Source organism: Ambystoma mexicanum, chromosome 6p (genome assembly GCF_040938575.1).
Source record: "Ambystoma mexicanum isolate Mex_15411 chromosome 6p, UKY_AmexF1_1, whole genome shotgun sequence".
NCBI lineage: Eukaryota > Metazoa > Chordata > Amphibia > Caudata > Ambystomatidae > Ambystoma > Ambystoma mexicanum.
Genome location: NC_090935.1, coordinates 247,162,981 through 247,187,917, shown reverse-complemented (window position 1 = coordinate 247,187,917; position 24,937 = coordinate 247,162,981). Strand labels below are relative to the sequence as shown.

General features: G+C 44.1%; 1 protein-coding gene across 2 annotated transcripts in view; it reads left to right on the top strand.

The window, feature by feature from the left end:
• Positions 1 to 24,937, top strand: part of DYM (dymeclin) — a 1,763,009-nt gene that overhangs the window by 344,625 nt on the left and 1,393,447 nt on the right. For both annotated transcript variants that reach the window (XM_069626954.1, XM_069626953.1), the window contains exon 4: positions 2,638 to 2,731. In XM_069626954.1, coding sequence (XP_069483055.1) covers positions 2,638 to 2,731 — 94 coding nt within the window. The remainder of the gene's footprint in view (positions 1 to 2,637; positions 2,732 to 24,937) is intronic.

Below are 24,937 nucleotides of genomic sequence, written 5' to 3'. Positions count from 1 at the left end.
TTTTTGTGTATTCCTTGCTATGTGCTATTTGAAGGAATGGTGTCTGTCTTTCGATGTCGAACCCAAGGGACTTAGTGGAGGTGGCCGGCTGGTGTGTGAGAATCTCTAGGTGCAGACCAGAGAGCCAGGTCTGGATGTCTGGGTGTTGGTCAGGCATATGAATGCAGTCTTGGATGGGTTGAGCTTCAGGTAAGCACTGAACATCTCCGACTGGATCAATGAGAGGCAGACTTTGAGCTTGTGGATGCCTTCGATGAAGGATATCTTGAGGTAGAACTTCGGGTCATCTGGGTATTGGTGAATGTGGATGTTGTCTGGAGTGAGCAGGGTTCCAAGTGGTTCCATGTAAAGATTGAAGATCACAGGGGAGAGGATGAATCCTGGCGGGACTCCACCAGTGATAGGCAGAGGTGGTGATCTGGAGGAATTCATTTTTACAAACTAGTGGCGATTAGCAAGGTACGATTTGAAGCCGCTGAGGACGATCTTGCTGATCCCCATGCAGCAATGTAGATTGGTGGTGAATGACTAGTGGTCTACTGTTTCAAATTGTGCTGAGAGGTCCAGGAGAATTCCAGATGCAAGGATGAGCATCAGCAAGGATTTTAAGGGCAAAGTTGATCTCCTCGATGGTAGCCATTTCTGTGCTGCATCTGAGTCTGAAGCCAGATTGAGAGGACTGAAGGAGGTTGTTGGATTCGAAGTGTTGGAAGAGTTGCGTGGCTACTGCTTTCTCAAGGCTTTCTCTTGAGGCTCCTGTAAGGAGCCAGTAATGAGATACGGACAGAGAGGACTCATGGTGTTGGTTAAAAACATTTATTAAACAATGCCTCACTGTCCCTAATCTAGGAGGCATTTCCCTACCTCAACCAAAACTAAGTGCCCTGTGTCAAGATGTCCAAAGCAAAAATGTCCTGTGTCCGTAATTCTATCCTAGCCTTCACATTCTAAAACTAACTCTAAGGTGCTAAGGGTATTGTATCTGGCTTGAAAAGTGTACAAATGTTAAAGTTCAACAAAAAGGTATAATCCAACATCGGTTCCAAATGGATAGTGTTTGCAGTTCCTGGGAATGGCTCCCTTCTCCAGGTTTCTCTCCACCAAAATAAAAGTTCCAAAGAATAATTAATTTCTTTAGGACCCAAGAGGATGCCCCTCTCCTCTTGGTGTTACAATCCACTCTAGGGGAAATAAATCCCTTCCCAAGTGTTTTCCGTAAATATTGTAATTCAAAATCCAAGGGCATGCCTCTTCCTTGGGATTCTCTTTTCAAGTAACGCAATTTGGGTGCGGGTCCCAGACTCACAAGACATCTGGTACACTCTTGCCAGGTTCTCTCTTTATTCTTGCATTCACACAGTTTTAATACTCAGTATTGTTTTCACCAAAACACAGGGTCTCAAACCCACATTTACTTCCTTCCTTAAATGTCTTAGTGACCCAACCTCCTTGCTCTTTGTCACCCGACTCATGTACCCGGGCACTTATCGGTGCTTGGTGGAGCCGCCGAATCACCTGGTGACGCAGCTTCTCTGGATTTTACCGGCTTTATCTGGCATTCTTCGGACCTCTCAGGGTAAACATGCAGAAGAGCCCAGCCTCCACTTCATGGGCTTACCATCTTCGTCTGGCAGCTTCCACGTCCTTCGCGGCTCCTGTCTCACTCCTGGGTCCTTCTCTGTGTTCAGACAGCATAGGCACTGCTTCTCGGTTCCACCGGTCACCAGGAAGGGTCCTGCTCTCTTCCTGCTGCAATCCTAGCTTGGCGAACCAGCTCCTGCAGTTCTTCTCTCGCCGTCTTCCTGCCCGTCTATGGACTTCTCATTTCGGGTTTCCTGGCAATACCTAGTCTGTTGCATCTCTGTTTCTTTCAGTTGTTACAACTTTAAACACCTGCTTCCAGGAAGGTATTGAATTGATATTTTATTCATATCACGCTCATACACCAGTGTTTCAGAGCGCGACAAGGCAAAGGAGGGGAATAGGGGAGAACAAATACAACAATCTTCATCGCTTGGAGCCAGTCGGCTTCTTCCAGACACTAGACTGCTCATTCTAATTCTGTTGAGTATTTGGCATTACTCTGTCCCTCTTCCTCGCCTCAGTCTTTATTATTCTGTTGGTTACAAAATATTGAAGGACACCATTAGCAGACCTTAATGGTTTTTGAAGGGGCTGATCACAGTATGCCATTAAGGCATGGAGAATGGAAGGGGTATCCCTAAATGGGAAAGGGGGATATCATGTCTCATCTGATGATGCAAAGCTCTCCCCTTGAGGGTCGCCTCCCCTCATATGATCCTCGCTCAAATTGCCAACCTCATGGTCCGGATCAGGTGGCAGCTTCTGTCCCCTGGCCACATGAGGAGAGGTTGCCTCCGGGAAAAGAATGGTTACATCATCAAATTCATCACATTTCCCTGTGCCTCAACATTTACAGGTTTTGTTCTACATTTTTCTCCCATTTTAGAGTTCAAACTTTTAAACAGAAAAAACGTGAATATAGTGTTTGAAATGTTTGTTTTAGTTTACCATGAAGCATACTGTACGTGTATATCTGCAGTTGGTTAATTTTAATTGTTTTCAAAATAGTACATCATATTAATTTTCATTGATGCTTTTTGTTCCCTTTTCTAGTTGACAACAACCCTAGAACAGGAAACCTTGGATCTTTAATTCATGTCTTCCTTGGACGAACCAAAGAGCTAAAAATTTCAGCTGAATGCCAAGAGTAAGTCCTGCAAGTCAATGCGTGTTGTAAACCTAATAATCTGATTTGCTGTTGTATTTATAGAATTTGTGATGTGCAAGTAAAGGTTTGACACTGTGTTAGTACAGTTTTAAAGTCAAACAAAATACAAGTTTAGATACCTTTTATACTAACTGAGAATATTTTGCTAAAGTACCTTGATTCTTTCAAAATGTTTTGGGGGCCACAAAGAGTACCTCAACCTATGTGCTCCATCAAGAATTAAGAGTGGATTATAAAAATGATTTTATCTATTTAAAACCCTAGCTATTCTGGATTAGATTATGGTCACAAACTGAGCAACATTTAATTATTTTTTATTATTTATTTTTAAAGCGCACAACAGCCCAGGGGCATCGTGGCGCTGTTACAGATAAGGACATCAAGCTGGTTACAGAGGAAGGTATAATGGTTACAAGGCAATTTACATTACAGGACCATATTTGGTTACATATACTGGCATTACAGATTCATTTTGATACAGTACAGCTGAGGGTCGGGGGATGAAGGCAAGGTTGAGGATTATGCGAATAGTGTGGTATTAAGAGATGTACGAAAGGAGTACAGAGAGGGTTCTGCTCTGAGTGATTTGCGAAGTGCGTTCCAGGGCTTAAGTGCTATGTGGGGACAGCCAATGGCACCGGCTTTGGCTCTTCTTATAGTGGGAATTTGGAGTTGGTTAGCATGGTGGCTTCTTTTAGGACGGAGGGAAGAATTCTTGGTTATGGTTTCTGATAAGTAGGAAGTTGCTGTGTGATTGATGCATTTATATGCGAGGGTGAGTATTTTAAAATGGATCTTTCCTTGACTGGGAACCCGTGTAAGTTTCTTCTGGCCTGTGATACATGGTCCAATTTGGGAATGTGCAGTGCGGCGCAGAGAGCATTATTTTGCACTATTTGCAGCCTGTTTAAGTTTTTGTTTGACGTGCCAGCTCGGAGGGCTTTGCAATAGTCCAGTCTGGCTCCTATAGTGGCTCTGGCGATGGAGAGGCAGTTGGGTGCGGTTAGATAGGGTTTTATGGTATAAATGAGTTTGGTAGTGAGTGCAGATGTGGAGGAGATGGCGCTGACTTGTCTTGACATTGAGAGTGTGGCGTCTAAGTAGACTTCTAAGGTCTTCACGGATGTGGAGACAGGTATGTTAGTATTGTCAATGGTCATATGTGAGTATTCGGGGCTGAGTTTGGTTAGAATTTCACTAGGGGCTAGGATGATGATCTCAGTTTTGTTGCCGTTTAAACAAAGACCATTAATAGCCATCCAAGTTTGGATGGTGGTATAAATCTTAAGGATAGCTTCTGTGTCTTGGTCATAGTCTCCGGTGAGGGGAGGAGAACTTGCGTGTCGTCGGCATAGTTTGTGTAAGCTATGCCGCGAGTGTCCAGTAAGTCAAAGAGAGGTTTGGTGAAGAGGTTATAGAGGGTCGGTGCGGTGCATGACCCTTGTGGGACTCTACAGCTTGTGAGTCCGTAAAACAAATCCCTATCATGATCTTGGCCCCCTGGGCAACCATGTACCAGTCTTAGACAATCTCCTAGGGGGGTGTGGATCACTATAATCCCTCTGCTTTCGTATCTCGGGGTCTATGTGCACTGTGTTACTCCTATCTTTTGCCTAACAACATATACCTATCTTACTACTATGGACACAAAACACAAGACACAAAGAAAACACAATCGATTCAATTGGAACAATAGAATACATTTATTTATGCACAGCAAAGCATGATGCAAACAATGAAACTATTGCAAATATCTAATTTGCACCTTTTATGCTTCTGGTGCAAATCTACCATGCAATAACTATAAGCCTTACAGGTTTCTAATGCACGCCTGTGATTCTAATGCAGCCTAATGCAAGTGTCAGCATCCAGCAATCCTCTCCTTCATGCAGGATCAATCCTTTCCAATCCACACCATACTTCACACTCACTCTCTAAGACACTCCCTGTCCGATTTCCCCTTTCCCAAACCTAAAGCTCGTTGTGTGAGTGTCTGTTCTAATCAATCAGTTTAGTCTAAGCCATAAACCATACTTCCCATTTGCTTCCCTTGGTCTCCAGCTCTGTTTGCCAGGGCCAGGTCTCTCCTCTCCCGCTACTCTGCAATCAGTCAGTGGCATGCCCCAGTCTCTCTCTGCCAGATCTATCTCATCAAGACCTCATCAGATTCTGCTGCACCAAGACATCTCTCCCTCATTGCATCTAGCACCATCTCCAACAGCAACTACTAGCCCTCCTTCTGTCTTTACCTCTGGTTATACTATTCCATGACGCACTCATTCCCCATGGTTACATTCGTTCTCTAAGCTAAGAATGTCTCTTTCTCTGTCAGCATTTTCTAAATATGAACGTGCCTGAAAGTCTGTGTTCTTGTCGTGTTATGTGTCAATGTGACATTTCAAAGCATATCTACTAGCTCATGGCCTATCTGTCTGCGGTGCCTGCAATACACCATCGTACCATATATTCCTCCATTCATTGTTATTCACTATCCCTCTCTCCCAGAGAGCAAACCATCTCTCTGCAAAGCCCATGGCGCTGCCCCCACCTTCCCCTGTCTCTGTGAACACCAAGCCATGCCATGCTGATTAGCTCTCCTTCGCTCTCCATTCGGACAAGTGTCGTGTTATCTCTGTCTCTGCCTGCCAAGCAACTGTTTACATTCCTTACCCACAGTGTACCATAACATCTTCGCAGTGCACAGTGGCGCTTCTCTGTCTCATTCAGTGGAATGGCTTTATAATGCCAGCTAAATGCTTTCTAGCGTTTACCGCAAATCCAAGCCCTATCTATATGCAAACTCATTCTAAGTGCACACTCTACATGCATAAATGTGTACATGACACTCTCTACATGGGTAACTACATATATAACAATGTATCATTCTGAATGGCTCTACATGGTCATTTCAGGCCTCATTCATTCTCCATAGTGCCTAGCACGTTTCTCTCTCAGCCTAAGTACTACATTCTAATGCATAATACATCATTCTAAAAGCATCTCTTTCAACATATATGGCAATAACATAACTAAGCAAACCCTTCATATAACAGGGCCTATTTACCTCTTCAAATGCATGGTTGTTACTAGTCAGTACTAATCAGAACTAAACAGAATATATGATGGATAACTAAACATGATCCCAAATAACATATGGAAACTAGAGGGTAGTTTAACGACCCAAAGGAATAGTCCCCCTAAAATATGAGTATACAAAAACCAAAATATTCCTTTAAGTCATGCATGTGTAGAACCCCGTGTAGTTTAGTGTCGTGACCAGTGTCCATCGTTATAACATCTGATAGTGTGCAGCCGTTCATCATTAAGCGTGCTGACACATGTACTAAATACATTTCTTTTACAGAAAGCAAACCACTTCTACTTTAATTATCAATAAAAAATAATTTATTCCATCATTTCATTTGTGCAGTTCACAGTTTTATAGAACATTCGTATAATTAAACAGCTAGTAGATAAAGTAGTAGTGTATACAAAAAGCTATAGTTTCCAATTAGCTCTCCACTTTATGTTCTGATTACAAAAAAAAACATTTTTTGAAACCTTTGATGACATTATTCACTCATTCAATTCCTATGAATCCCTTTGATAACATTATTCACTCATTCGATTCCTATAAATCCCGACATGTTTCGCTCCTTCTCATTCTTATTCACAATAGTTACTATGGGAGTTTCTTCAGGGGAACACTACATACAATAACCACATTGCTATTACAGATCTACCACAATTACACCGTTAAAAAATCACTCTTCTGCTATATTGTGACTCCTGCCACTCCAGTTGACATCTCAAGTTCCAAATTAATGTTGTGTGGTCATGGCTTTCTGTATCCACCAACTGCCACAGGGTCTACTACGGGAGGCATCTTCGTCAGGTCCCCCATGTGTGTCAATCCTTCGGTGTATGCTGGGTAACTAAACATGATGCAATAATTCCTAAAGGGGTAATACTAAATAATGGTTCTGTAATCAAGAGTAATGATGGGTAATGGTGTGTAAAAAAGTGTAATGATTCTCTAATGATAACAAATCCAGGCTCCTCATTTTATCAGGTTCTACTAGCTGATGGTGATAGGGGGAGCGTTGGCCTGGTCTGAGTACACTTTCATGGCCCTACCTTCTAGGAAAGAGGTTATCCACGTGGTTGTCTTGTGAGAGAAGTGTGCTGCGTTGAATAGGTGAGAGGTGAGGATGTCATGGTCCACTAGGTCAAATGCTGCAGAGAGATCGAGTAGGAATAGGAGTGCAGGTTTGCCTGTGTCCATTATTTTGGTGATTTGATTCTTTAAATCTAAGAGGGCAGTTTCAGTCCCATGGCCTTTACGGAAACCCGATTGTCTTCTGCCTAAGATGGCATACATTTCCAAGTAGTGTTGGATTTGTTTGTGGGCGGCTTTGTCTAAGATTTTGAGGAGGAAGGGGACGGTGGTGATGGGGCGATAGTTATTGGGGGCGGTGGGATCAAGGGAAGGTTTTTTAGAAGCGGGCGAACCCAGGCTTATTTTGGGCATTATGGTACGGTTCCCGAAGAGAATGAGGCATTGACGAATGCTGTGATGATGGGGGTGAGTGACTCTGAGCATTCATTGATGATGGTAGGTGGGCAGATATCCCCTTTTCAAGTGGAAGGTTTGATGTTTTTGAGAAGGTCAGAGACTTCCATCTCTGTCACTTCTCTGAAGGCGAAAATGGTTTTTTGTGAGTGGGAGGACTGTTTTGGGTATGGAGAGCTTTACGCTGGGATGCTATTTTATCCTGGAGCGTTTTAACTTTGTTGAGGAGGGCAGTCTGGATGCCTGTGCACCATGCTTCGTCCTTGATGATTTCATCAGGGCTGGAAGCGGGTGTGGTATGTTCTTTGAATATAGAGAATATTTCTCTTGATTTGGAGTTGGCTTTAGTGATTCTCTGGTTATAGGATTCAGATTTAGCTATGAATATTGCTTTTTTGTAGGTCAATGAGATCTCTTTGAAATCGTTGAGAGATGATTGGTTAGGAGTTGATTGCCACCTGGAGTGCATAGATTTTTTTTCTGACTCAATGGCTTGGGTGAGAGCATAAGTATAGGTGTTGGCGAGAGAGGTAAGGTGAGGTCATGGTTAAATGGAGGTTTGAGTTCAGGGATATTGAGAAGAGGAGCGAGGTTGGTTGCAGCGAGTTTGTTTGGAGCTTCTGACTTTAGCGGGAGGGGCATGAGTTAGGGTTTTGTGTGTGGGAATGGTGGGAATGGAGAATTGGATGTAGTAGTGGTCCGTCCATGGGAGGGCTGAGATGGTGATGATGGCAGATGAGCAGTTGTGATCAGCAATCGAGTCAATGGCCCGGCCTTTGCAATGAGTTGGAGTTGTGATTTTGTGTTCGAACCCCATGTGTGAGAGTTCTTTGGCTAGGTGTGCGGCTGCCTTGTCCTTAGGATCAGATAATCCAAGGTTGAGGTCACCGAGTAGAATTATTTTAGTAGAGCTTTTTGTGGTTGTTACCTATGATTTGGAGGAGTTGCTTTGGGTAGTCTGGAGGTGATCCTGGTGGTCTGTATGTGACTACGATGTTTATGGTGCAGTTTGGGGAGAGAGATAGTTTGGCAGTGAGAAGATCAGCGTTGTTTTCCCACAGTTGGTTACACATTCTGATGGAGAGGGTGTTTTTGAAGATGAGGGCAACGCCACCATCTTTAGAGGTTTTGCGGTCCCGTCTAAGGATGGTGTAGCCTTGAGGGAGGGCAAGGTGGATGGATGGGCTGGAAGCTTCATGGAGCCAGGTTTCAGATATGGCTAGTAGGTCTAGTTTGTGGGAGGTAATGAGGTCATTAATCTCAATAGCATGGGCATGGATAGAGCAAGCATTAATGAGTGCGCATTTTAAGTCTAGATTAGGTGGTGAAGGAGTATGTGTGCTGGTGTTGGAGGTACGGGAGGTAGTAGGTGCGTGTATGAGAGGGAGGGGTTTGGTTTAACACACAAGATCCTACAGGATCTGAAATCTTCAGATATCTGTAGGAATATTACCTGGCTGCACACACTGAAAAAAGCATTTGCGAATCTCTATTTGTCTCATTTTTGTTGTCCCGGCTAGTGTTTCCAGAGCCGTTGCCATATTGGTGCGACAAACATATATGGAACGCAGAAGGCATTTGCACGGCTGTCTCGAGATCAAAAATTAGTCCGTACTAAGGGACCAGGATTTGGTTGCAGTGGGCAAAACGCAGAGTATATTTGCTGGCTCCATTGCAAACGAAAGAGGATTATTCTACTCCGTTTTAGGACAAGCCGTTTGATGTCATTAGTCAGGGGCCACGATGCAAGAACTGTATGTGCTCAGAATCGAATATTCGATGCCCATTCAATGTTATCCTATCCCAAGAGTTGGTTCATCTTATGGTTTTTTGTCAATTTTTGTACAAACCTGGGCTAAGATTTTTAATACCAATTCTAAGGAAGTCAAACTAGCTCATTAAAAGAAGCAATTAGATATATACTGTCATTGCCATCAAGAGAGGCTGCAGCGCCTGTGTAAATGTTTTTAGAGGCTACATTACAGCCAATTGCAGATAATCTGCTCAAATTATTGCAGTGGTAAAGTTTCAAATTGTATGTCTTTTTATCGTATTTTTGATATTTTACTATATTGTACAATGTGGTGTATCTTTTATGAAGTCTATGTGCTTCAAAATAATGATTCATTTATTCATTATTATAGTATGAAATGTTTGTAGAGGAGTGAACGTTAGAAAGGTCATCAATGAAGTTACTACTCCCATGCGGTGGCCTGTAAATAAGGTGGAATGTAAGTGAGTCGTTTGCGATGGAGAATCTCTAACAGGGATTCAAAGGAGCTGTGTGTGGGGGTGGGATTACCATGCAGGGCCAGTCCATTTTATGAATGATTTCCCCTCCACCAACAGTTTTTCCTGTGCGGTCGGTATGTTAAATATTGTCGCTGTGGGGTAGGAGGATAGAGATTTAGGGGGAGGAAGGTGTAAACCATGTTTCAGTAATAAAAAGGGTATCAACAACGTTGCTGGTTATGAGGTTGGCAATATCGTCAGCGTGTGCAAACGCTGACCAAGCGTTAACCATCATATCCAGGTGGACGTGAACAGAAGGCGAATGTTGTAGGGGATATTGATGAGGTTTGCCATGGTAAATATTCGGGACTATTTGGGCATTTGCTGTGCGATCCCTGGAGAGAATGGGAATGGGTTGTGATGAGTGGAGACACATGGTGATATTTACCTGGTGTAGCACGAGCAGAGTAACTGGCCCTTACAAGGCCCTAAGAGGACCAAACAGGTTTTGCCCTTCACTTCAGATGCCCGGTGAGAGACGACCTGTGAACTAAGAATTATGAAGGGAAAGGAAGGGGCAGGCCTAAGCAGGTGGGGTTTAGGTCATGTGTCCTAGATCCATTTGCACCAGCTCACCAACTATGGTAGCGTTGCACCAGCTCAACAAATGGTTGTGTTGGTAGTTAATGTCTCATTTAGATACTTCAAAGTCATTGGTTGGGAGTACTCCGCTCAGGGTGGAAATCAGCTGTGGCAGTACAAGTAGTCTTCTGGTTGCACCAACTCCAACGGTATGCAATGGGGTCCCGGTATAGCCACTATGGCCAACAGGTCTGCTAAAATCCAGGGGTGGCCACACTAAGTGGCACAAAAGACTGCCAGATTTGAAGCTGGCAAGCTGTATATAGTCCAAACCCAGAGAGGTCTAGGTGGCAACCTCATCCCATCAGCATGGCCGGGCCTAGACGAGTCTACTGGGGACTAAACTCCCAGGCAAGTTTATATGTGCTCATCATAAAGGGGCCTGTTCCCAATAACTGAATTATAATTGAAATGTGTCCACCATAATGTTTAAACCTGCCACCTTTTTTAAAGTCAAAGCAAGTCGGTCGCTTTGTCTCTGAGCGAATCACTTGCAGTGCTAGAACAGGCTGAAGGTGAATGGTAACTTAGTTGGGCGGCATGCCCTCCCTTATATTGGAACAGTTTGCAAGTCCACTGCCCCGCTCCTCTTCGGGGGGGGATCAGCGCCCTAGGATTCTCTGCTACTTGCAGGTTATATGCCACAATTTGAGGGTAAGGGGAAGATCGCCTAGGAGGCCTGGCCCGTAGTAAGACCTTCAAAAAGGGAAAGAAAATGAGCCTAGGCTACCTCTCCCTTCAACGCACAGGTAGTGCAGAACAACCTACAGGGGGCTAGGGGATATTTCCATTAGCCATTCATGATCACGCTCGCAAGTTCTAATGCTGTTAAAACAAAGTTTTTTCTAATGTCTCATAATAAAAATAGAAACAAGCATATGACTATCATTGTCATTCACAATACAAGTGAGGTTAGTAACAGAGAAGTGTTTTTATGTACTGTAAAACGTTGACAGCACATTTCTACTGTCGACACTATTGTGTTTGTCCAGTTCGAAGTATATGCAGAACAAGTTTTCTGAATAGCACAGTTTGAGATATGCTCGGAACTTTCCTCGGGACACTGGTGCTACAGGCAGTGGGAGGTTGTTATCAGGGACGTGTAGGAGTAGATGTTACTGGTCATCTACTATTTATTTGCTGCGTCTTGAACTGAGATTTGTGGAGATTGTCGTCCATACAATTATGTATTTTCAAATGCTCTGGTGGTTGCTGGTAAGACCTTTTATCAAATAACCTTTCTAGGCGTGAAATATTTCTATTCCTGAACTGTATTTATTCCGTTTTCTTCTGATAGTTAGAGATACACTTACACAGCAAATATGTATATGCTTTGTGTAATGATTGCCCTACGAGAATCTCCGGTAGCTATGATGGCCTGTCAGTCAAAGAGATTCCAGCTTTTACACAGAAGTCCACTTTACTATTTAGCAAAACTGGATATGAAGGAGAGAACACCCTTCTAGATAGTTCTGGACTGGGAGCGAGGGGTTTGAGGCTTCGCTCTAAAAGCATAGCTTAAGGACCTTCCGCTCCATAGCTGCCCCCCCTGGATGTGCCCTCTCCCACAGCCAGATGGGAACTTCATTTTGGCAGCCAGCCACAGAGCGTCTGGGATACATACACAGCGGTGACACAGCACTTAGTTTGAGAATGGGAAGATTTTATTAGAAAAGCAATACTATTTTGCTGGAAAGAAAAAAGCCTGCGGTTTACATATGCCAAAGCATGCTTTCATGTCCTGCTTTGAAGTGCTTAAAATCTGACAATTGTTAAATACTTTATTAGAAAATCCGATCTGTCTTTGTAGTTTCTGCTTTAGCAAACTTTACGAAAGTTTTTGTGGGTGCCCATTAAGTGCCCAGGTGCACACTGAGTTCACACTGTGCTCCTTCACAGTTTAAGAAGTGCTGCGGGGCATCGCTGGGAGTCCAAAAAGCCCCCAAAGTGATTAAATATCATTGGCAAACCGTTCCAAGGCCTCATGCCCTTTGGAAGACAATATATCAATTTGTTATGGCGTCATTGTTTAAGTATTCCTTTTTGGTATTTGTTGCAGTATCTACTAGAAAGTTAAGGTTATATGACGCTTCTCATTGGAAAACGTTTTCCTCTGTAACTCTTGACATTGTTTTGACATTGTCCATGAAAGTAAACCGAATTTATTAACGAAGTAGTTTGTCCAACACCGGATACACGTGCTAAACGTACTGAGTTAATACATTAAAAAAAAGAATGATGAAAAGGTGTGTGTTTCATTGGATTGTCCATAGTCCCTAAAACACAATTTCTGGATCCAGCTTTCGAAATTGTCTGCAGAATTTTCGAAACTTTTGGTGCAGGGAGCTACTGCACACCACAACCATTTTAAAAATCAGACACATCAAATTAAGCTGTCCTTTTTTGCAAATCCCCAAAATGTATCTGTAATTCGGCCCTACGCAGTAGGTCTAGAGTGTCAACAAATGTGTGACTGAGGATTGCACATGCGCACCAACACACACACATGCTTCATAAACATACACACACCACCTACGCACCCCAATCCCCCATCCCCAAACACGTACGCACACGCACATGCTCGAAATATGCGTATGCAGGCACACCATGCTTGGGATACAAGCTCAACACGCATTGAAAATGGGGAAGGAATGCACACCCATACACCGGATTCACGTCAAAAGAATGTGTGTGCCTGTGTACACACACACACCTCCCTCTGACTAAGCACATGCAAATTGAACACACTCAGAAGACAATACAATCCGTATGCTCGAAATAAGTGTACAGCAACACAAAATGCTCAATACTGAAGTGAATCCACTGTGCACAGACTATAGGTACAAAATGCATTGCACTTGACCAGTCAGTAAATGCAACACCACATACGTACTCCGGGGAGGAAAGCTCAGCGGCAACGTGCTCGCCTTGGAAACAAGACGACACGAAGCAGCACAGGTTCGATCCCCGGGTCCATGCGTAGAAACCTCTGCGTATGAAGCACGTTATGAATACGCAACGTAACAGTGCCTCGATGCCCCCGGGCTGTGTGAGCGCTTTAAAAATGCAAAAAAAAAATGAATTAAATAAAAATACGTAGCATATGGAACATGAGGGAGGTATGAAAAGTCACTTTTGGATTGCCCATTGAGGGGGTCTTGGACCAGGAGAAGCCACTATGTGATGCAGCTCATGAAGGCGATATATGGACGTCCCATTGAACTCCCCCAAGCAATCCTCAGGCAGTAACCGCAGTAAGCCAAGAGCCATAGTGTTTCCCAAAAGACAATGGGCCTCATTACGAGTCCGGCGTTAACCGAGGCGGTAAACCCGCCTGGTTAACGCCGGACTCGTATTACCATTCCACCTCTGTGATTCCCGGAATTACCGGGGCATTACAACCCCGGTTTTCCGGGAATCACGGACGCGGAATGGTGTAAATCCCCATTCCCATTGAGTCCTATGGGACTCGATGGAAATGGGGATCATGGAAACACCGGCAGCATCTCGTAATGCTGCCGGTGTTTCCTCGTCCGCCTGCATGCGGGAGGTGTTAAACCCGCCAGGTCAGACCTGGCGGGAACATCACCTCCCGCAGGGATCGGACTCAGGCGGTCCGGAAACGACGGTGGCGGCGGGTTTACTGCCACCGTTATTTCCGGACCGCCTGTGTCGTAATGAGGCCCAATATCTCCCATGGAAAGTGGGCCACACCCATTACTGTTATTACATCACGAAAATTATTATGGGGGGAAAAAAACCTCCTAGCGCAGCATTAGCCCCAGTAAACGTATCCTGTGGCCGAAAAGTGGCGAGCACAGCAGTCCCTAACTGCTGAGCCACAAGTGGAGCGTGCCTTTGCCACGCACACCTCAGGTTGCTAGCCCCAATGTGGACTGCTGAGCAGAGCCCAATAAGAGACACCAGCAGAAGGGACTTGCATACACTGATTCTGAATGAGCAATTGGGAGGAATGCTGGATCCCTCAGTTACCATCACCACAAGATGGCAGACGGACTATTTCAGACCTCTGCCCGTCTGACCGAATCGGCCACACTAGATTATCAAAGCAAACACAACACTGAACGTAATTGGAAACAAGGGGCATACACCTGGGACGGAGCTGGGGCAATAAGGCATGTAGCGATCACATTAATCTAAAGAAATAGGAATCGGACCAACTAACCAGGATACTCCTTGAAACAATTAATGCCAAAGTTTAACTGTAAAAAGAGGCAGACACTTCCTGACTGTGATGGTGTTAGAATGGAGTTCCAGAGTGTCAGTGTTGTGGCTTTCAGAGGAAGAGTAGAAGAGGCAGAGGGGAAGAACTTGAGGCAGCGAAGCCTCAATAGGCCACATAGATAAATAATAAGTAGCTATTCCAAGTGAGCTACACTGTAAACGGGGCAGGATTCTAAGGAAATGTTGGAGTAGAGAGCCTGCTGGCTGCCTTGACCCCATTGCTAGCAGGATCCAAGCCTTGAGAAGGAGCGCCTGCTGGCTGCCTTGACCCCATTGCTAGCAGGATCCAAGCCTTGAGAAGGAGGACATAGATAAGTCTGCTGGGGATCTGGAGCAGATACTGGTTGTACTTGCAAAGCCACCAAACAAAAATGTTTTGCAAGCTTAGGGCCAAGCCATTGGCTGGGTGGCTAATATTACTGTAGCTTTACAAATGCCCAGGTGGGGGAATCAAATCCTACTCATGAGACTCCAAGGCTAAGAGGGGAAAGTTGTGAGGGTTCACCATTGTAAAGCACCAAGAGACCTCTCTAACAAGAGGGGTTGCAGGTATTATGATCCTGCCTCAGTAAAGCGTATAGGGCAAGAAGGATAATGAACCTGTCTTGCTCCAGTAGAGGTACATCACAGTTAAAGAATCCCGAAGGACAACTGGCCAGTGGGATTGTCTGTCAAGGCCATATCCTGACCTATGCTGGGCCATTAAAAATTTCTCTTAGAGTGATTTGAAGGACACTTTCTTGGGTGCAGATGCCCAGGAATTGTGTGGATTAGAAAGGGGACTGGACATCATAGGTTCTTCACTGGACTTCAGTTACCTCTCTATTGTGATGCATCTCGTCTCAAGAAACCTTCCTACGTGATTATTTAGCCCCTTGAGTCCTGTTGGAGTTTGTCTCACCCTGGTCATAACTTTAAATTCATATGTTGAAAATGTGAGGTCTTTGGGAACACAAGCCTAGGATACCTGACAAGCCTACAACAGAAGAAAGGAAGAGGGGGTGGAGGGATATCCCTACGACACTGGAGGTTGTTCATATATACCAATAATCAGAGCCCTGCCTTTCAGGCCAACCCTTGGTAAATGTAACTCCTTTCGTTGGTTTAGTTCCTCAACTATGTACTGCAGAATAAAAAACATGTATACCTCATTTATCTTTGAGAAAGATCATTCTGTTCCTCACTCCAACTGAGCACAGTGACTACACTTGCAATAGTCTAAAGCAGGAACAACACGCAATATGTACGAACATAATTTGGAGTAAACACAGTGTGCACATAAAGCACCCATAGCCTTTACTTGGAATGTCTGAAAATAGGACAACGTTAAACGATGCACACAATACGTCCAGAATGTTAGGAAGGACAGATAATAACTAAGGAATATAAAACAACCACCCCACACACACACAGACACACACACCCACCCTCTCCCACACACACTAAAACTACAATGATAAATAATGCAACACACTTACACAATCAGCAATATAAGCAGTAATACCCACACAAACACACAAAGTAAACCACAGGCATAAAATCAGAAACAAAGGCCAACAAACTATTTTGGAAAAAAGAGTTGAGGTTGCAACTATGTATAATGTTGACAGTAACAACGATAAGGTACAAAACACTCTCTGTCCAAATGTAATAGTTTGTTGATCAGAGGTCTACCACACCACAAATATTAATCCGCAATACACAACTAAGTGTCCAAATGCCATGACTTCGCCCCCTCACGGTACCAAAAGTAACTGGAAGGAGGTCTGCAACCTTTGTCTCTCCAGATGTTTTGGACTGCAACTCCCACAGTCGTAGCCAGCATAGTCAATGGTTCGGGGTCATAGGAATCGTAGTCCCAAGTACTCGGGGAGATTCAGATTGTACATCCTGGCCCCGGCGTATCTCAAGTGGTTTACTGTCCCGTGTATAGAATGACAAACACTTTCATCAAACGCTCAAGCAGAAACCTTACTTCTGGCCTGGAAGCTTCTGGAATTCATGTATCATTATTTGAGTGCTAGAGATGTATACAACGCACCACCATTTAAACACCAGTGATACCCTGGGTGGGGAAGACAAACAAGATGCTAAAATGAGGACAAGAAAGGACAAATAGCATTATGAGAATATTAATTAGGGTGGTCACCCAGCATGACATATTTGACATAGTAGTTGTGTTTCAAAGTTGTGGCACAGTCACACATGCCCATTTTGTGTATGTTCTAGACTAACATAGCTCTACAAAATGGATTCACAGGAGAACGCAGGAAATAGAAGGCTCTGCTTCTCACACAGATACCTTCGAAGTACAGTAACAAGTGTCCATGTATGAGAAAATCTGTTTATGACATGGGTTCCATATTAATTGAGACCCTTCATGTTAATCTGCAGAAAGAATTGAATAACACGAATTCATTGGAGCCCACCTTCCTTGTTTTGTGCTGCTCCTCCAGAGGTCTAGGTGGATTAGGAGATCTGAAGTCATAGACTGACAGATGGTGGTAAGCACAGTGTGCCATGAAGGTCATATATAAGCCACTATAAACAAGATGTTCGTGAGGAAGTTTAAAATTGAGCTATTTTATTCTGTCTTTAAGATGACAGACACCTAATGATTCCTCAATGGGAGATGGGTAATACTAGGGATCGAAATATGTTTGTAATGGGGAAGAAGAATCAGAAAACATAATTGCCTTGTTTTTCAGAATTGTTGTAATTTGTCCTGTATGATGATATAGCTGTTACATGTAGTACTCACCGTTTAGAGTCTGTAAAATGTTCAATGGGAGGGATGATAAATAGCAAATTTCTAAATGGTATGCATTTGTGTTTCTTTTTTAAAACACTTTATTTTTGGAGCAAAGGCATACATATATCTTAAACATTCAGAAATCGTAAATTAACGTTCTTATTCAGCCTCCGTCTCATTCTGATGTTGTCCAACAATAACCAAGGTCTCTTGGCCTTTAAGTGTTCTCATTTTTCATTTACAATTCCCAACTCTCTTTTCCCCGCTATCCTCTCCACCCTCTTCCCCACCCCCCTCCCTGCTTTAACTAACACCTCAGAATATTATTAAACTTAACAGAGATCAATATATGTGAAAGCTCCGGGTAACGGTAGTCCTGTGTTTTCCCTCTTTACTGTTGACGGCACTTATATGACATGGATGCTCCTGAGAAGCCGGGGTTTGAAAAAGTGGGCTTCTCTGTCACTCACATACTCATGGAATGGAGTCCAGGTCATCAGGAATTTTTGGTATTTTCCGGCGGTAATTGCACATATTTTCTCCATGGCCATTACTCCCCAGATCTTGACCCACCACCATGCCACTATTGGGCCTTCCTCATTTTTCTCGTTTTGCGCTAAGGTCATCCTAGCCGCCGATAGCAAGTGAGTGATTAGAGTAGCTGTCACCCCTGACATTGCGTATTTGCCCTCTATCGGCACACCTAATAGGATAGTTTTCGGGGACAACGGGAGTGCGACACCGATCTCCACCTATTCTCTTGTTCTTTGCTTGCAGATTCTTGCTTGCTGCTCCCATTAGCAGGTGTGCCCTTACAGCTGTACCCCTGCATACAAGGCTTCTTATCCGTTTGCTGTTGGTAGCTTGCTTTTGGGGCGCCATCCCCCAGCAAGAGCTGGGTGGTATTTGCAAGTTTGGCTTTCCCGACAGTGTTGCAAATTAAGCTGCCTTCTACCTTAGAGACCCCCAGCTCTTTTGCTGGACTTTAGGACTTTTTATTTTTATCCTGGAGTGAGTGACACCTTTTTCTCACTCCCTCAAGTATTTTACTTTGATTTGAACTCTGTGTGTGTCTTTTGGTTTTGGATTCTGACAAACTCCATAGGCATCATCTTTTTGCATTGTGACACACAGCACCCTCAGGGCATTGTCACAGAGAAGTCCTTTGGATTTCTCTAAGGTTTAAATACCTTCTCTTGGATAAACTACTGTTTCTAAGAGTAGTAATGTGAAATTGACTTTACTTACCTTTTTCTCTTTGTAGACCCAGCACACACCATTCTATGTGGCGTGCTGGGGGGCTTACTTAGTATTCCCTTTCTCTACCTTCTCATGTAAAATATTTTATGTTACCCTTACTACAATTAATGACTGGTGACGGTGGTTTAATTTTCCTACCATTGTGTGTTTTTACCGCAGGCTGAATCCTCAGCTGCAGTATTGTACCCATGGGAGCCCATTTTATCAAAATGACCTGGTCGTCTTTTTTCACCATTTCTTGTTTGTAAGGTCCTGCGTGAGATTTACTCTGTGCACCAAACCAGGTTTTGTCCCTTTTGTTTATTTTGTCTGTGGCAGGATTCACTGGTGAAGCCTGCCTTTGGCTCCAGCGTGTCCGCCAGGGAGGTTCCAGAAACTCCCTGTGCTTAGTTTCCTTGACTACAGGAATGCACCCAAAGGTGATTGACTGGCTGTCCTTGGAGGATAGCCACTCTTCTGTGTGAGTGACCGCTAGGCTGCGGATGATTGGGAGAAAGTTGCATAAAAGGCAAGTTCTTTTGCAAGGAAGGCAGAGTCGACCATTGGACGAAGGAACCCGAGAAGAAACTGGAAGAGAATCTTGCTGCATCCTCCTGGACCGTTGGTTTGCCCTGTGAAGCCCTGCTGCAGTGCTGAAGCTTCACATTTCTAATCGACTAGAGAGGCCCGAAAGGACAACTTCTCCCCTTGGGTTGGTGAGACCAATCGACTCCAAGGCGAACTTGACTGGAACCCCTCTCCCTGCTGGCTGTACTTCTTTGCTGCTGCTGGAACAGAGTTCCAGGGGACAGTAAAACCAGAATCGAGTGCATTGTTTTTAAGCCGGACCCAAGCTCCAGGAAGATCCTCAGTGTCATAAATCACCAAAGTATCAACTGAAAAGGATATAGTAACCAAAAAAGGATACAATTTGGTAGGGCTTTCCCGGATCCTATCTTCACACGACTTGATTGAAGGCAGGTCAAATTAGACCTTCCAAATGATATAACTCTCTGACTGAATAAAACAGGCAGAGAGATGGATCACTGGAAAGGGTGTGGGAATTGTACAGGAAGTAAGCCTAAAATAGATAAGTATCATAAGACACTGTCCCAAATTAAATACTAAGAAACACAGAATTGGGATTAATTCAAACACTGACCTTAAGGCTAAACTGAAGAATTCCAGGATAATATCTTGAAGAGTTCCAAGAGTTGAACAAACGACAAAGGAAGGGAAGATTAGTAAGGGAGACTTATCCCGAACGGCACGAGGCTCTCGCTAGATACCGGGTTGGTGCACCACAGGGTAGCGTCCAATGCACTGTGCACATTCACTTTCCAATAGTTCATGAAATACTTCCTTTCCCACAAAGAACAAATTAAGAATCTCACCTGTTGACTGTCACAGGTACCAAAAGTTCGAAGAAGTTTAGAAAAACACGTACAGGATTGCACGCGACAGCATACACGCAGCCAAGCCAGCCGCGCCTGTAGACAGCGTTTCCGCGTGAAGAATCATACACGCGAACAGGATTCACGCAGCTCAGGACAGCCGCGCTTGCAGACAGCGTCCGCGTGGAGATTTGGCACGCGAACAGGATTCACGCAGCTCAGGACAGCTGCGCTTGCAGACAGCGTCCGTGTGGAGATTTGGCACGCGAACAGGATTCACGCAGCTCAGGACAGCTGCGCTTGCAGACAGCGTCCGCGTGGATATTTGGCACGCGAACAGGATTCACGCAACCCAGGAATTAGCGTGTGGAGGAAAACAAGCTCAAATTAGGCCAAAAAAGTTTGCTGACAGGAATGCGAGAACGCAGGTCCGGGGTTCAGCTACAAATGCCAAAATTGACTTAATCAGAAGCAGCGAATGGAGTTTCCACGCTGCTTATGTACGCACTGCCGTGATACACGTGACGGACCTAAGTCACATGAAAATTAACAACGTGAAAAATGCAGACGTCGTTTTCCGGGCAATGTATCGAACAACCTCCATTTTGAGTAAAAAAGGTCTACTGGTTCTGTGGGCGTAACTCATCTTGTATGGAGAAGTTGTTCCTGGTCCAGGGGTATGTCCGGCAGGCATGACACTCAGGATTCCCTCGAAACAGGACTATCCAAGCCTGAGCCACCTCAACAGAGTGCTGGACCCCAGAAGCAAGGAGAGCCCTTAAGGTGTCCAAGAACCGCAGTGGTGCTATTTGCTAGTAGCTGAAACCGTGAAGTGCTGCTGATCTGGAGTGTGGACATTGCTACCGCCGACCTCCAAACTGTAGTGCAGGAGTCCCCAGAGGTCCTCCCTCTTGTCCCCACGATTGAGGCCCAGGAACACCAGGATCTGCAGGACTACAACAGGAACAGAAGCCAGCTAGAGCCTTTTCTTCAGAGTCCAGGTACTGTATAACTAGGGTTACTTTCCTCTTGTTGTGTGTAGCTTGCTTGCTCTCACTGGAGCCTTGCATTCTCTGCCCTTGCAGAGTTGTGTGCATCTTTGCCTCCCAGCTTGTGGCTCAACAGTGATTCTTTTTACAACAAAACCCTCTTTAACATTGTGCAAGACTTTGGGGTTATCTTTAAGAACTGCCTCGGCTCCTCTAGGCTTTGCTCAATTGACATTGGCTGTCCTGGCTCCCTGAAGACTCTTCTTAACCTCTGACTTTGTGTTGATCTATCCCCCCAAAAAGTAATATATACTTTACTTGTATAGCTGGGAAAGGGTTAATCTATATTTCACTGGGGGATTGAAAAGTGCTTACCTGTTTTGGAGAAACTTGTTAACCTTTGTTTCCTTCCCTAACCTATTCCGTTTTCCACAACCTCAGTATTGCATTAAGTATACAAGTGATATATTAATGGCCACAGTGTCCTAGCAATTGAAGTCACCTAATGGTGTAGGAAGTGTGTCTGTGTCATCCCAAAAGAGGATCTACTTACTGACTGAAACTGAAGGAGTATATTTTATGGTTGCCTATTGCCCTTTCTAAAGAAGGTTTATTTTAAAACTGACTGTTACATTAATAAATAATTATTTTAATGAGAAACCTTGAGTATAAGTTTTATTTGAATACCCGTCACTGTGAATCTCTGTTGCACCACACCTCTACAGCTCACATTGAGCCCTCTTGAGATTGGCCTGGCTGCTCAGTCACTCTACCAACGTGTGTAGTACAAGCCTATACCAAAGGTTGGGTTACCTATTGCCAAGAGGACAAGGCTGGTGTAGTCTCCCACAGGTTACTACATACAATCTTACAATCTTGCCTAACAGAAGGGATTTGCAGAAAAGATCCAAAGATGGTAATAGCAGCACTTGGAAACAGAATGATACTAACGCAAGATGGTGGGAAATCAAACCCACACAAGGGTTAGTCAAGATGCGTAGAAATATCACTCTGCCAGAAAGCCACAAGGCAAGGACACTAGTCAGAAAGGAGAGTCCACATCAGAATTAGAGCAGCAGTGGTACAGTCCATTGATGGAAAGGGTGCTGGGATTCAAGATGAGAAAAGGGATGTCCCCAAAGATGGAAAAGGAAATATCTAGCAGAGAGTGATAACCAACTTTATTATGAAAGTATTGCAAGGTTTCAAGGAGAATTGAAAAAGCCCTCCCTAAGGCATAATTGTGCAGGTCTAAGTTGGGTAAAGTGAGGCCCTACAGCAAAGACATGGCAGTAATGTAGTCAGGGTGCATAACAAGGTGAACATTGTTTTCTGGGTCTTTCCTTCTTGCTCCTATTAGATTATAGTCTGTTGTCGTGGGTTTTAGTGCTTGCCAGGCCTCTGTATTTATATTGTGTAACAATGCCAGTGTCCTAGCCTTGTGAAGAGGGCAATGGAGGGGAGTGAGACCTGCCACAGAGCAATCCTGAGTCGGCCCAAGCCATGAGGGCAAACTCTGCAGAGAGGGGCACAATCCGTGCCCACCTCCCTCCCACCACCCCCCTAAGTGCCATTATGTGTCCTTGCAGAACTTTCTCTCCAGCCTTGTCTCCAAGCCAGTGTTTTCTATCGGTTGCTGTCATGAACGTTCGTCCTTGGAAGCTGTGGAGTAGGTGGAGGATCAGACATTGATCTACCCGCTACACTTCCTTCTTCAGCAACGACCTAGTCTTGCACGCATCACCCAGGGATCTTAACTTCCAAGCCCCGCCCCTCGCTGCATTGCAACTCTTACTACTGCTTTTGTTTCAACGCTGTTGTTTATTCCTTCATCGCATACTTTTCTTTTGGTTGGTCTACTCTTACTCAGATTCCTCCTTTGCCCCGTTTCCTTCCTGCCTTCTGCCTGTCCACTCCTCGGCTCGGTGTTCCACTCCTGTTCTCTGCATTTTCCTACTGCCTGCTGCCTGGCCTCTCTTCGAATTGGTGTTCTCCTCTTCGGTTTTCCACTCCTGCCATTCTTTTTCCCCACCTGCGGTCAGTTTCCTACGTTCTACTTGCTCCACTCTGCATTTGTATTTTTCTTGGACGTTTGTTTGGATCCTTTATTTCTGCCCTTGGAATTTCTACAAGTGCCTAACTTTGATATTTTTTATCTACCAACATCTCAACAAGATTTGGATTCCTCTTTGATTTTCACGAACCCCTCAATCTGGTCTGACAGATTCATCTCAACCTCCTCCAGGGTTTTTTTGGACTTTTTCCTCGGATCTGGGTTGATTCCGTGGGGAACGCCATTCTTTCCTGGTTGTACATCTAATGGAAATTGTTGCGAACCCCCCGGAACAGACCCTATCTCTTCCAGAAGAAGGGAGCCCCTGAGGAACAAATTGACGACCTCTCCGACTCAGATTCCTCTGCAGGTGAGAGTGAAAGGGAACCTCAGGTGAGACGTGATAGTTGCAGATAGCCCCAAGCCATGGGATGAGATTGGGAAATAGGAAACCAGAACACCAGCTTGTCTGACTTACCAACAGAACGAGACAGCAAAGACAACCACAGTGCTTCGAAGACCTGATCACAAAGCAACCTTACGAGAGACAGAAATACACAGGCTACAGCCACACACCGCTACAACATGGACCGGTATGTTGAACCAAATGCAGGGCCACCTTTTCTACTCCAGAATGATTGTACCACTTAACCATGGACTATAACTTTCAAAAGGCTTATCGACTAAGTACTAGTCCCCTGCAGAGCTTTTGCTTTCTGCAAATATTTTAAAGCATTAATCTTTCAAAGCCTTGGAATTTCAGGCGCACTTTATATTGCTGAATGTCTTTTGAATCCCGAGAGAGGTTTGGCTGTTTCACTCGGCCCTCTTTTGGCTCTAGGAATAATGCACATCAAGTTCCAGATTACAGCCCTCCTTATTACACTTTGTTTCTATATTGGCTTTAGGAATCTTGAGCCTGAGCTTGGACCTTGGTCACTTAAGCTGTAATCACTCTATTGTCCACATGGTTTCCCAGCTATTTCAATAAAGATGTGACACATGTATACTTTGCGGAAGTCCATCATCTTCAGGGTGGATCATACCAGTGTTGGGTGTTCCATATGTTCTTCCCCGGATCAAATGTGTACAATTGCATCATCAGGCACTTAGCTAATATCTGTGTTGGTACAATTAACCTCACAAATGTTCAAAGAGTAGTGAAACACATTTAAATTGACCCATGTGGTGTTGTAAATGTAGTTTTCTCCTCGTCTTGCCCACGAGTGCCCCCTGGTACAATCCAAAGTTTTGATATATCTGTATTCTCCAAGATGTTCAATCCATTCAATAATACAAGATGCGAAATAAGCATTGAACTCTGAGATGGTGTTTTCTTTTTCAAAGACTATGTTAATCCTTCAAAATCTGTCAATCTCCGCTCCTTCATTTTCTCCAACTCTTCTTGAATGACTGTTCTATGTGCCTCCGATAACTGATATGGTCTCTGTCGTGCTACATATCTTGTGTTTGTATTCGATGATTGAATATATTAATGCAGCTGGAACTATTTCAAAGGTAGGTGCAGTGGAAATAGAGTACATATTCCCTGTGTGGTGTTAGGATAATAGAAATGATCCCTGATATAAAGTACCTTTGCACTGATTTATATATTTTAATTTTATTTATTGCATAAAGCACAGAACTAGCTCGAGAGCAGTAGAGCGCTGTACAGAGTGTGGGTAGCTGGCATTTGGGCTGGCATCTTAACAGTAGCACAGTACTGTGAGGTCTGTGCATGCGCTCTACAATAAACAAGTGTCATAAACAAACAGTAAATAAAGATATATCATAATGATTATTAAGAGATATTTTCCTTTTTCATTCCACCCCATCCTACTGAGGCCTCTACACACCCACGGTTTTGAAAAACTGCACTGTATGTAGAGATCAGAATTATTGTAGACGAAAGTCAAATAGAATTATACAACATACTACCAGTCCACTGAAGGCCAAAACATAATGTGCCAACTTCGTTTTTGAGTGTCATATTAGGTTGTGCAATATGTATCTAAAAGGGGCTATATAACACTAGATCAAGAGTTAATCGATTGTGGGCCACAGGC